The following is a 14,198-nucleotide window of genomic DNA, read 5'->3' on the forward strand; positions in this document are numbered from 1 at the left end:
TTCATTTCCAGACTGATTCCAAGCCAGTCTCCTTATTGTGTTACTTTGGAAAAACACTCCTGAATGGTTTGAGTAAGTAACTTGGAGTAGCAGAAAGTGAAATCTAATGTGTTCCTGAGTTGCAAATTGTTTAAAAACTACCCTATTAATCTGTTTGAAAATATAAGGGAAACAAAGGAAACTTGTTTAGAATTTCTAACAATTAATCCAAACTACTTGACAATTGGGCAAAACTCACCCCTAAGGTAAGGTCCCAGGGACACTAAACTCTGATTTTCAGAGCAAGCAAAGCTATACCGACAAGGTTTTCCTGACCTAATTATCCATCTCTAAAATGTAATATTGTATTATGGAAGGTGAGTGGCTTCACTACACTTTCATAAATAAAGCATATCAATAGCAAAAAATTTTAAAAAAGAGGCAGCTTGGAGGAGACCAATCTAGTGTAGAGAGTTTACATATGGATTCTGTTGATTACATTTCATTTCATTTTCATAAAGATGGCCTCACTGGGAAGGTGGGAGAGAGCATTTCATTTTCCATCAGCTTATTACAATTCCCAAAAGGCCAGAGTCAGATGTTGAGAGCAGCGAAGGTCTTCACCAAGGTGACCTGCGTATTCACATCCGTTTCACTTCTGTTATTGTCCCTGTGGCTATTCTTGCTCTCCAGAGCTTTCTGACGGTGCCTTTCCTCCTGTCGTTTCTTCTTCTCCAGTCGCTGCTGCTCCCTCTTCTGTTTGTTTGTGGCCTGAAACAGAAGACAACTACAGTAACTGCCAGCACAGGTCAGCCAAGCTGCCGCCTGCTGAAAGGAGATACAAAGGACACAATCTGCTTTCCAGCTCAGCGAAAAATAGCTCGAGAGATCAAGAATGATCATTTTCCATTACTGCTCAAATTTATATTTAAATTCATATTCCCTTACTGAGCTAGCAAACAGTATCAATTCCATTCACCTCATAAACAAAAACTTCTCAACTAGATGTTTACACTAGTCCAGCAACAGAAAACATGAAGGCACATCATAAAATACCTTCTTCTACGTAATTTAAAGTCCCAGATAATTCTAATAAAATATCCTGAAAATATTATATAGCTTCACCTCTGTGGCTTTTTATATTATGCTGCATTTTGGACTCAGATTATGAAAGTCATTAAAAATGAATTCTAAATTCAATAAAATGAATGATAACATATATTCTTGTGTGTGAGGAACAAGGAGAGAGGTGCACAACTCTTCCTTGAGACTATGTGCAATTTTACCAAAAAGCCTTAAAAAGATTCCTACCTCCACACTCTTTAACCTCCTCGTCTGGAACACCATTCAAGGAAACAGTACACAAGGCGAAGATGTATACATAAGAGTTATTCATTACATACAATGATATATATACAGTAATATAAACTGACATGGAAAACATTCACACTGTAATGTAGTTATTAGGTGCCACAGATTTAGCTCTGACTCATAGCAACCCTGTGTACAACAGAGCAAAGCCCTACCCAACTGTGTGTTATCCTCACAGTAAGTCCATACACAGAATCCTATTTTAGTTTATATACCTCTTTCTAATCTTCACTGAATACAGCAAACTGGACAACAGGACTATGAGTAAACTCCTGATCCTTCTTCTTGTAAATCTTTATGCACTGCCCATGCTTTCTACAGTAATTCTTTTTATCAATCAAGAGAAAATATAAACTCAAATGAATTCCAAGTTCCCACAAACTTCAATGAAATTATAGCAGTCCACCAACTGCTCTTTTGACCTTTCATACCTTTGGGAGTTGGTTTTTATTTGCTTTGTTCTCTTCACTAGGGCTGGCCTGTGCCTTATTATTTTCAGTCCTGCCTTCGTTTAAGCCCTCATTTCCAAAGATTCTGGTACCACTGCCACCCTCTTCCCATAAAGGGCCACACTGCTTCAGGACGTGGCTGTTGGTCTCGGAGTTCTCTTCTGCATCTTCCAAACAAAGATATTTTATTAAAATTAAGAACCTAAGATAATTCACAACATGACTGCTGTTTAAAATTAATTCATTATTACCCAGGTCCCTAGATTACATCACTCCCTGAGGCCAAACTCTAACACCGTATTAATACAGTGGTGAATTCAGAGAAAAGATGACTGGTAAATTTTGGAAGAGAAAGTAAAAATAACATATTGATCAGCCTTTCATCAGCTTCCATCAACAATGTAAGATCTCTGTTTTATTAGAGAACCATAAAATTTTAGGGGAAAAATCTTTCATGTGCACCTCAAAATCAGGAAAGAGGCTTAAAGCTGTGCTTGTCTAGTATAATGTACTCGTTAACTACTTAATTTTAAATTAAGATGTAAATTTTAGTAACTTGGCTGTACTAGCCACATTTCCAGTATTGCTCATACTGGAGAGCAGGGATACTGAACAGGACTGCTCTAAATTTCAAAGACCTATGTAAGAATTTCTAACGTGGCATAGAAAATTTAAAGTGGATACAAGGTCTAATTATAAGGAGCATAATAATGTCAGAAAAGCTACCGGCACCTAATATCTGGCAGCAAATATTTGTTAAAGAGGATCGGCAAAGGCGAGGAAGACCCTCAACCAGGTGGACTGACACGATGACTCTGCAATGGGCTTTTGTGTGTCAGGAAGTGTCTGGATGGCGCAGACATAACCGGGTTCAGATCTTTTGTTCAAATGGTCATAGTCTAGACTCAACGGCAGCTGACAACAAAAACAACAAATTATTCTATCTCAGCTATCATTCTGATTTTAGAAGATCTTATCTATCTCAGCTATCATTCTGATTTTAGAAGATCTTACTCCTAAGAGGATATAATATCCGTGACATTCTTCATGCCTCTAAGATCAGGTCAAATGGCCACCTCATGAACTGCCTAGCAGCTTGAACCCCACTGTCTATTTGTCTCTACATCCCACCCAACAACCCCATATGCTCTCTGATGAAATGTCTGGGTCTTATTTACTCTCTGAATAGTTGGTTTAAAAAAGGAAAGTCTGCACACAGAAGGTGTTCAATAGTTATTGAACAAATTAATACAATAAATAGTACTTGTTATTTGATTAAAAATCATTATTTGGGAAATCAACAACAGTAATTTTCTAAAACTTTTAATTCAATAGACTTACTATTTCTTTTCCCCTGGTTCATCTGAAGCATGGCAAGTATGGCTGAGTCAATATTGTAATTTTCAGCTTCCAAGTTCTGGACTATTAAATTAAAATCCTATCCAAGAAAAAAAAATAGTTCAAGACTCTGGATATATTTGCCTACCTTGTTCTACTTCAACAATCTGATAAAAAAGAGATGTAGTAGCTAGAGTTAAGATTATCAGATTTTTTTTCATTTACAATTATCTTCATTTTCAATAAAGTAGGACATCTAAAATAATCATTATATATTAACAAATGAATTATTCTCTAAAAGTGTATCTGCTAGTAAAAAAAAATTTTCAACTATTAGTCAAAAAAGTAAAGGTTTTCCTTAGGATTTTGAGCAGTATTGGGTAAAGTCTAGCAAACAAGATGAAAATGAATAAACAGGTCTCATCAAGTCTTATCACATAATCTAATCAAACTACAAATCTAATGGATTTATATTGCCCCACCAGGTGTTGACATGGTGTATTGGCACTACAAAACTACTGGCACAGCAGCATGTGTTTAGAAAGCATTTTCAAAGCATGACAGAAATACTAACTGAACATCCAGTTGCATTACAAACTTTCTGGACAGCATCTTCTACTTCATCTCTCAGGTCATCTTCAAAGTCAACTCCCTTTGCCTTAATCTTTTCTCTTTTATTTGAGTCATCCTGATGAAGTATTTGAAACTAAAAAGAAACAAAGGACCATCAGATTCTTCAACACAATAAAACACTCTAATGTCAAGCACATGTAAGTATGTGGGGAGAAAGAAACAATCTTAAGGGAAATAGCAAAGACTAGGCTGAAATTCACCCAAGCACTGAGATTCCAGGCTATGAGCATTAAAAATAAAGCTTCAAGAAACAGGATGAACTGTTCAGGAAGAATGGCATTACAGCTTCTATGCTTACTAGAAACTTTCTGGCAATGACTCGGGATTCATTTTGGCAACAAAAGCACACATCTGTCTCTGTTGAACAAAAATGATACTCTGCACTAGCACTGCGTGCACTTCTGCTACAGGACAGTAATGGTCTTGAAGATACACAACTAGAATTCTCATCTGTTTCCCTAGCCCCACAATGATCACAAGCCAAGTCCTGTCTGCTAAAGTTCCTATCCCAACTAAACTCAGGGACAGCCATTTAAACTCAGGGATATTATCACCGTACTCTGGGGAACCCGTAAAGCCTAATTCTATAACCACAAAGTGCAGCTGACCTCCAATTCCTTAAGCCGTCACGATATAAACCTTGGACTACCAAAAGAACAAACAAGCCTATCTCGGAAGAAGTGCAACCAGGGTGCTCCTGAGAGGCAAGGATGGCAAAACTTTATCTCACAAGCTATGGACATGTTGTCAGGAAGCGTTGTTGTTATGTGGCGTCGAGTGGTTTGCGACTCACAGCGACCCTGTGTACAACAGCCCTAAACCCTGCTCTATCCTGTGCCAATCGCACTGCCTCTGACACACCCATCCCGATTACCCCAGTCACTGAATCAATCCATCTCATAGAGGGTCTTCCCCTCTTGCGCCGTCCCTCCACCCTCCCAAGCATGATGTCCCTCTCCAAAGACCTGTCCCTCCTTACAAAATGTCCAGAGTATGTCAGACGAAGCCCCAGAATCCTTGCCTCCAAGGAGTAGCTTGGTTTAACCCTCTCCAGGATGAATCTGTTTGTTTTCTTGGCAGTCCATGGTATATTCAATACTCTTCTCCAGCACCACAGCTCAAAGGCATCAATTCTCCTTCTATCCTCCCTAGTCATTGTCCAACTCTCTGATGCATAACAAGTAATTGCAAAAACCATAGAGAGAAAGAAAGGGAAAGGAAGGAAGACCTCAAAGAGACTGACTGAATGAAAGACTGCAACAATGAGCTTGGGCATGGTGGAGGCAGTGGTGCAGGACAGGGCAAGGTTCTGATCTGTTTGTTGTTCATGAGGTTACTATGAGTCATAGGTGACTACTGCTTCCATGGGAGTTGATTGTAGATCAAAAAAAAGTAAACCTTTGACAATGTCAATCTTTTCTCTATTTATCATGATGTTGCGTGCTGGTCCAGTGTTGAGCAAATAATCCCAGAAGTTGGAGTACATGAAAAAGATTCTGACATCAGGACTGAAGGAAGACTCATTAACAATCTGTATTACGCACATGACATAACCTTGTTTGCAGGAAATGAAGAGGACTTTAAGCACTTAGAGCAGATGAAAGGTTTCAATATGAAATACATTTCAACGTAAAGAAAAGCTCTCACAAATGACTAAACTGTGGTGCTCATAAAGAGTACTGAACATAACAACACAGACGACTAAAGAACAAATGAAACGGTCTTGGAAATAATGCAACCAGGGTGCTCCTAGGAAGCAAGTAAAGTCTCTGAAGAAAATGTTTTAATATATCACAAAAATAGGTTAATTAAACAAGTCAAAAAGCCTTCTAGGTTAATGACTAGGAAGAACACATCACAAAGGTGTCAACTCCTCCGTAGGTCAATCTATTAACTGGACAAGATCACAATAAAAATTAACAAGATTTTATTTTATTATTAATTTTATTGAAAGTTTACAGAGACTGATGGTTTCCAGTCATTCATCGTTGCATTTTTCTTCCTGCCCACTCCCTCGTCCCCAAAATATGAACAAGATTTTTACTGAAACAAACTAGTTCTAACATTCATATTTTTAAAAGAGGAGTCAATCCATCTCATTTAGGGTTTTCCTCTCCTGCAGTCACTCCACCCTTCCAAGCATGATATCCTTTTCCAATGAGGCTTTGGGACACATGCTGTTACACCTTCTTAATTCTGATCAACAAATAAATATTACCTAGTAAATTTAAAAATTTAATGATGTCTTCAAAAGCATGTAATAACGTGAGAAAAGGATTATGCAATGTTAATAGAAAAAGAACCAAGAAACAAGGCTACATAAATAGTAAGACAAAGATTCTCACCCTGGGCCAATTGGCAGCACCATGATAGATGGAGAAGAGATTGAGGTTATGTAACAATTACAGCTTGCTTGACTCCACAATCTTGGCACCAGCAGTCAGGAAATCAAAAGATGAACTGCACTGGGAAAATCTGCTGCCAGGGACCTCTCCAGAGTACTGAGAAGCACCTGATCCAGGCGATGGTCTTCGCTTTACTTGCTATGCATCAGAAAGTTGGTCAATGACTAAGGATGACAGAAAAAGAACTGATGCCTTCAAACTGGCATGTTGGAGAAGTCTTGAATATACCATGGACCACCAAGAAAACAAATCTGCCTCAGAGAGGGTGAAACCAAGTTTCTCCTTGGAAGCTAAGATTCTGAAGCTCCATCTCAACATACTTTGGGCACATGGCTAGGAGGGACCAGTCCTTGGAGTAGGACTTCATGCTTGGAAAGGTGAAGGAACAGCATAGGAGAGGAAGATCCTAGAGAAGATGGATTGATAGTTAACTGGGGTAATGAGGATAGGTGTCAAGAGTTGGTGAGACTGTTTCAGAATAGGGCTGGCTTCAGAGCTGCTGTACTTAAGAGTCCCTATAAGTCACAGGTGACTCCACCGCACATAACAACTCTCAATCATCTTTTAATGCACTGTTATTTTGCTAAATGTCATCAAGTTGAAAACGTTTCATAGCACTGCTATGAAGAAGAGATCTGAGTTCTGTTCTATCCTGTGCCATCCTCACAATCAATCTCTGACATCCTTGAGCTCATTAATGCAGTCACTGTGTCAATACATTTTTTTTTAGGTCTTCCTCTCTTTCACTGACCCTCCACCTTTCTAAGCACGATGTCCTTCTCCTAACAACATGCCCAAAGTATATGAAACAAAGTTTCACTATCCTTGCCACTAAGCAACACTTTGGTTGCACCTTCTCCAAGCCATGTATGTTTGTTGTTTTGACATTCTGTGGGATACTCAGTACTTTTCTCTGACACCACAACTCAAAGGCATCGATCCTTCTTCTCTTATCCTTTTTCACTGTCCAGTTCTCAGAGTTTAACAGGTGACCAAAAAGACCACAGCTTGAATCAGGTGCACCTTAGTCTTTAAGCTGGTATCACTGCCTTTGAGGACTCTGAAGAGGTCCCTGACAGTAGACTTTCCCAGTGCAGTATGTCTTTTGATTTCTTGACTGCAAGTACCAAAAGTGTTGATAGTGGATTCAAGCAAGATGAAATCACTGACAACTTCAGTCTTTTCTCCATCTATCATGATGCTGCCTAGTTGGTCCAATGGTGAGGATAATTGTTTTCCTTATGTCAAAATGTAATCCACATTGAAGTCGGTAGTCTTTGATCTGCAAGTGTTTCAAGTCCTCCTCACAGCAAGCAAGATTGTGTCATCTGCATAACACAGGTTGCTGAAGTCTTCTTCCAATCCTTAAAGCACATTCTTCTTCATGAAGTCCAGTTGCTCAAATTATTTGTTCATCATACAGACTGAATAAGTATGAAAAGAGGATACAGCCCTGATGCCTAACTTTAATTTTAAACACGCAGTATTAGAGGAAATCTGCCAAAACAATAGTAAAAGTTATGTTTATGTAGTTGATTTCCGTGTTGTTTTCTACTTCTTTACTTTAGTTAAGAACCATGGATTAATTTTAAAATATAAAAGGAAGGAAAATGTCATAGAAATTACAATCACAGTCTTAGTTACCTACTATTAGAGAGCGCAGTCTAGTGGTAAGGAATTGTACTGCCAAACCAAAAGCATGTATATGGTTCAAAACCACCAGACCCTCCATGTGAGAAAGACAGGAAGTTTCCTCCCATGCAACTTACTGCCTCTAAAAACGCGCTGGTGTATCAACAATGCATTGGTCTTAATTCAACAGTACACAACTACTACTCAACTGAACTTTAAAAACAAAACAAAACCAACCCAGCTTACAGATTCATTTTTTTAAAAATGGGTAACTATTTAATAAGAACATCTAAGATCAACTATTCCGTTTGGTTGTCTGATGAGAGTTTTTTTAACTTTCTATTTTGCTTTGAGTGAAAGTTTACAGAGCAAACTGATTTTCAATACAACAACTGATACACATTTTGTTTTGAGACACTGATTACAATTCATACAATGTAACAGCTCTCTTCCCATTGCCTCCCTGTGTTTACAGTTTTTACCTATCCCATCCTGCCTTCTGAGCTTCATCCCTGGCAAATGCTGTCATCTTATGTAACTGACTGTATAATGAAGTATGTACATAATTTGGCTGAAAGCTGGGCCACAGGAACAAGTTCAAGTCCAGGGTGGAAGGTTGTCTAGAAGCCATAAGTCTTGGAGACTCAACCACTCTCAATGAGATCAACAAACACACTTTTTAACAATTCTGCATTTTGTACATTTTGTTTCCTCACTCTATCCAGGATCTCCTACCATGATCCCTTCAATGGTCAGCAGTGGTAGCTGGGCACCATCTAGTTCTTCTGGTGTCAAGGCTGCAGAGGCTGAGGTTCATGTGGTTCATTTTCATTAGTCTTTTAGAACAACTCTTCTAATATTCTCCTCTGCTCCAGGTAGAGAGAGATCAAAAGTTGCACTGCAGATGGTCACTTAAATGGGCATTCTCTAGTTTTTAAGATCCTAAGTGCTACTACTCACCAAATTAAATGTAAAGCACTGTCTTTGCCTCAGTTCCCCCTCCTGAGCCCCACAAACCCACAAAATCTTAAAGGAAATTCTACAAAAACATCACTGCAGGGCATACAGCTGTGGGTCTGGTCCACAAGGCTAAATAAGTACAGAAGAATACCATGATTTCACTCACATCAGTCTGGAGATGCGCAGGTGCTTCTGAGTTGTCATTGATCCTCCGGACACTATCATAATGTTCTCCATATCGATATGCAATGTGTAACTCCCGTACGTTGCTTTTATCTGTACCACGAATCTTCAGGCAAAGCAAAGAGATGTTAGTGAAGACCTAGTCATCCTGGGAGAGAAAAGTGTTATCGAGAGATTGCCTGGAAACCCAGGTCCTTCATCAAACCTGATAGAACTAAGCACTATATAGATACTAATTAGACATTTGACAAAGATATGTTTTGAGCAATTTCTGAATTACCTTGTCACCCTTGTAGTTTCAACACAGTTAATACACAAAAATATGGAAATAACCACATGTAGAAAATCAGGGGCAGATTTATTATGGAGCTGAGTAAATTAACACGTCAGAAATTTTGGTATCTGAGGCTTGTCCCAATGAGGAAGAACATGGGATAGACCCAGATTTTGTTAGGTTTGAAGCTCAGACAATGGGGGCCCTCTTTGAGAAAAAAAGATTGCAAAACTGCAAATATAAACTCATTGGAACTCCTTCCTCCTTCTTGGAAGGAGCTCATGTGAATGAGGAGCCTGACACTTCCCTTCTGCCACTTTAGTCAATTTATTCCTGCTAGAAACAAAAAGGAATATTTTCTATCAACTATAGACTAAAACATCTTATCAAAAACAAACTCAAACTCTCTCAATTTTACAATCTCAAAACAATATTATAAATAGTCCAGCAGTACTACTTCGTGTCCATGATGATGGTGTTCCTAGATCTGTGCAATATGGGAGCCCTATGGTCCAAAGCTATGGAACCCTCGCAGTGTTGTGTGTTGTATATTGTACCACTAATGTGTCAGGGATGAAGAGGATGGCACAGGATAGGGGCAGGGTTCAAGTTCCCTGTTTACAAAGAGACACCGTGAGTTGTTCTCAACTCGATGGCACCTAACAAAAAACCAGAAGGTTAGTAGTTAGAATCCACTAGTTGCTCCAAGGATGAAGATGTGGAATCTCCTCCTATAATGATTCACAACCTTGGAAACCCAATGGAGAACCCTGTCCAAATTCAAACTGAGTGGATTTGATTTGGAAGTCCAGGCTGAATACAATTAAAAAACTATATTATGAAGGGCGACGTGGCGCACAAGGACAACGTGGTGCAGGAAGACTTATTTGCTGAGGGCTGGCAGCTTAATATCTGGGAACAGACTGCAGCCCCTAACTCCCAGCGCTGCCCAAGCCCTGCACCCCCATCCCTGCGACAGCACCATGTCCAGGGACACCACCCCACCACCATCCCACGCCCCCACACTTCTGGCATACCCTGGTGGCCTCACCACAACCCTGCACCCCCTGGCGGTGCTCCAGGGCCACTAAAGACTCCTTCGCGCAGCACAACAACAGCTATGGACAGTACGATTCTGAGTCAACACACAAAGGCACACACCGGAGCCAGCCATCGTCTGAAGCCACCAATCGAGCTGGTGTGGGACTGATCTGCCACGAGAAAGGCTGGTAGGATCCTAATTGGGTTTTCTTGGGCACCATCGATTGTCTCGGAGATTTCCCAAGGGTGAGCCCACTGGTGGGACTTGGGCTGAGCTCTCTGGGGGCAGCCAACTGCCCAGGGACGAGCAGGCCAGTGATAATTTGGCTGAACTTTTGTGGACACTGCAAACCAGCCAGAGGCGAGTGGGTTGGTGGGAATCTGACTTTGTCTTGTTGAGTCCCCCTTGGACCCAGAAGATAATTTGGCTGAACTTTTGTGGACACTGCAGACCAGCCAGAGGCGAGTGGGTTGGTGGGAATTTGACTTTGTCTTGTTGAGTCCCCTTGGACCCAGGAGCCTTCCTGGGCAGGGGCCACTTGGCAACGGCAACTCCGTGAGCACCACTAGACAGGGATCAGTGAATGAAAACCACTGGGTGGGGTGGGAAATAGACAGCTGGAATTTGAATAGGGACCTCAACTGTAAGCATACCCAGACAACTGAGGACTGAGTGAGGTCCCCCAAGTGGGTGACCTGCCCTTGTGATCGCCGCAACCCCATTTGGCTCCAAACCTGTGTCTACACCTCTGGGTAATCAACCTGCCTCTAATCCGGAGCACCTTCACCTATCTTATCTACAAGAGGCTGCTCTCACAGTCTCTGAACTGACATTTCCCTGGAGTCAGACGTTCAGAGAAAAGCACAGGTGGGATAGCTACCCAACTGATCTCTAGAGCATTATCTTCAGATCAAGAAGATAAAAAAAAAGAGCATATCAATGTCTCCAAGAAAGCAAGCTGTCCCACACAATACACAAGCACAAAGCAAGATATTACCCCCAAAGGGTGACACAGTATTGATGGATTTCCTGAAGCCAGAAAGTCTGATGGAACTTTCTGTCACAGAATTTAAAAGAACAACGAATGAATATTTTCAATGGATGAAAGACAAACTTGAAGAATTACAGGATACTACAAGCAAAAACCAGGAGGAGGTAAAAAAAAAAAAAACCAAAACAGCCCAGAACAATGTAGAGAAAACAAATGAGGCATTAGCGGCACTGGAAAAACAAGAAACCACTATCCAAAATATGAGGTCCAACGTTTCAGATGCTGTCAACATGATAGAGGGACACATGAGCAGAGTTGAAGAGATGGAACAAAGAACCAGTGAAATAGAAGACAAAATTGTAACCACTGATTTGCTAGAGCAAAAAGCACTCAAAAAGGAAGGAAAAAGAAGAAAACCTAAGAATAACGTGAGACGCCATCAAGAGAAATAACATGCACATCATTGGAATCCCAAAACAGGAAGAAGCAAGTAAAGGCACTGAAAAAGTTCTGGGAGAATTACTAAAGGAAAACTTCCCAGCATAATGAAGAATGAGAGAATATATATACAAGAAGCTCAGTGAACACCTTATAGACTAGATCCAAAAAGAAAAACATCAAGGCATAGTTACATTTGCCAGAACCAAAGATAAGGAGAGAATCCTGAAAGCAGCAAGGGAGAAACAAAGAGTAACCTATAAGGGAGAGCAGATAAGATTAAGTGCTAATTTCTCAAAAGAAATCATGCAAGCAAGAAGAGAGTGGAAGGACATATATCAAACACTCAAAGAACACAACTGTCAACCAAAAATCCTGTACCCAGCAAAGTTATCCATCAAATATGAAGGACAGATCAAGATATTCCCAGAAAAGCAGAACCTAGTAAGTTTGTAAAAACAAGACCAGAACTGAAGGAAAGACTCAGAGATGTCCTTCTTACAGAGATACCACAGAAAGCATCATGGACCAAAGTAACTAGCAACAACACCAAAAAGAACTCAACACAATGATACCAATAAAAGCTTGCCTCTCAATAATCACACTGAATGTAAATAGTTTAAATGCACCACTAAAGAGAAAAAGAGTAGCAGACTGGATAAAAGTGTCTATAAGAGACACATCTGAAAAATGAAGATAAAGACAGACTAAAAATAAAAGGGTGGGGAAAAAAATAACAAGCAAACAGCAACCAGAAAAAAGCAGGAGTAGCGATATTAATCTCTGATAAAGTAAATATCAATGTAAAAACCATCACAAAGGACAAGGAAGGTCACTACATAATGCTGAGAGGGTCAACAGAATAAGAGGACATAACAATAATAAACATCTATGCACCAAATGAAAGACCTGCAAACTACATAAAACAAACATTAACAAGACTGAAAAAGGAAAGAGACAACACTGCTATAATACTTGGAGACTTCAATACAACCCTCTCAAGAAAAGACAGAACTACCAGAAAGAAACTCAACAAAGAATTAAATCATACAATAAACCAAATTGACCTCATAGATATTTATAGGCTAATGCACCCCCAGTATACCTTCTTCTCCAAAGTACATGGAACATTCTCCAGAATAGATCACATTCTGGGACACAAGGCAATCATCAATAAATTCAAAAACATAGAAATAATACAAAGCATCTTTTCAGACCATAATGCTACAAAATTAGAAATTAATAATAGAACGATAAAGGAGAAAAAAAAACATGCATTTGGAAGCTGAACAACTCCTTGCTTGAACACGACTGGGTACTAGAAGAACTAATAAATTAAAAAGTTTCTTGAAACAAACGACAATGAAAACACTACTTACCAGAACCTCTGGGAAACAGCCAAAGCAGTAATTAGAGGTCACTTTATAGCAATAAGCAAACATATCAAAAGGCAAGAAAAATTGACCACTGACTCTCTAACTCAACATCTTCAAATTGAAAAAGAGCACCAAGAAAACCCAACACCCTCTAAAAAACCCGAAATTATAAAAATTAGAGCAGAAATAAATGAAATAGAAAACCGAAAAACAATTGAAACTATCAACAAAACTAGAAGTTGGTTCTTTGAAAAGGTTAATAAAACTGACAAACCATTAGCAAAACTCACAAAGAAAGAAAAAACACAAACAGTGCGAGTAAGAGATGAGTCAGGCAACATCACAACAGAACCAACAAAAATAAAAAAGCTAAGGGGGAGCTCTGGTGGCCTAGTGGCAAGGAGCTGCAACTACAATCCCAGAGGCACAAGGTTCAAATCCACCAGATGCTCTGCTGGGGAAGGAGGTACAATTTCCTTCTGTACCAGTCAGATCTGAATTGACGGTACACACACAAAAATAATAAAAAAAATAAGATAAAATAAAAAAATAAAAATAAAAAAGCTAACATTAGAGTATTATGGAAAATTATACTCAAATAAATACGAAAACCTAGAGACAGTGGACAAATACCTAGAAATGTACAATCTACCTAAACTAACAGAAACTGAACATCTGAACAGACCCATCACAAAAGAAGAAATTGAAAAGGTAACACAACAACTTCCCACCAAAAAGAGCCCTGGGCCAGATGGTTTTACAAGTGAATTTTATCAAACATTCAAAGAAGTCACCAATTCTACATAAACTATTTCATGAAATAGAGAAAGGTGGAAGTCTCCCAGATTCATTCTATGAAGCAAACATATCCTTGATACCAAACCCAGGAAAGGACACCACCAAAATAGAAAACTATAGGCCAATATTTCTTATGAACATAGATGCAAAAATACTGAATAAAATCCTGGCCAACAGAATTCAACGATACATCAAAGAAATAATCCATCATGACCAAGTGGGATTTATAACAGGTAGGCAAGGATGCTTCAACATAAGGAAAACAATCAATGTAATTCATCACATTAACAAAGCAAAGAACCACATGATCCTATCAATTGATGCAGAAA

At 39.4% G+C, this 14,198-nt stretch overlaps 1 protein-coding gene across 1 annotated transcript in view; it reads right to left on the minus strand.

Annotated features, from left to right (window-relative positions):
* Positions 1 to 573: 573 nt before the first annotated feature.
* Positions 574 to 14,198, minus strand: part of OTUD3 (OTU domain containing 3) — a 53,442-nt gene continuing 39,817 nt past the window's right edge. Inside the window, exons 4-8 of the mRNA XM_006883581.1 lie at positions 8,934 to 9,056; positions 3,712 to 3,843; positions 3,141 to 3,237; positions 1,782 to 1,966; positions 574 to 750 (exon numbers count right to left, since the gene is read on the minus strand). Coding sequence (XP_006883643.1) covers positions 574 to 750; positions 1,782 to 1,966; positions 3,141 to 3,237; positions 3,712 to 3,843; positions 8,934 to 9,056 — 714 coding nt within the window. The remainder of the gene's footprint in view (positions 751 to 1,781; positions 1,967 to 3,140; positions 3,238 to 3,711; positions 3,844 to 8,933; positions 9,057 to 14,198) is intronic.

The sequence above is a fragment of the Elephantulus edwardii genome, unplaced genomic scaffold (assembly GCF_000299155.1).
Source record: "Elephantulus edwardii isolate Elephantulus edwardi_28Jun2011 unplaced genomic scaffold, EleEdw1.0 scaffold00028, whole genome shotgun sequence".
Taxonomy (NCBI): Eukaryota; Metazoa; Chordata; class Mammalia; order Macroscelidea; family Macroscelididae; genus Elephantulus; species Elephantulus edwardii.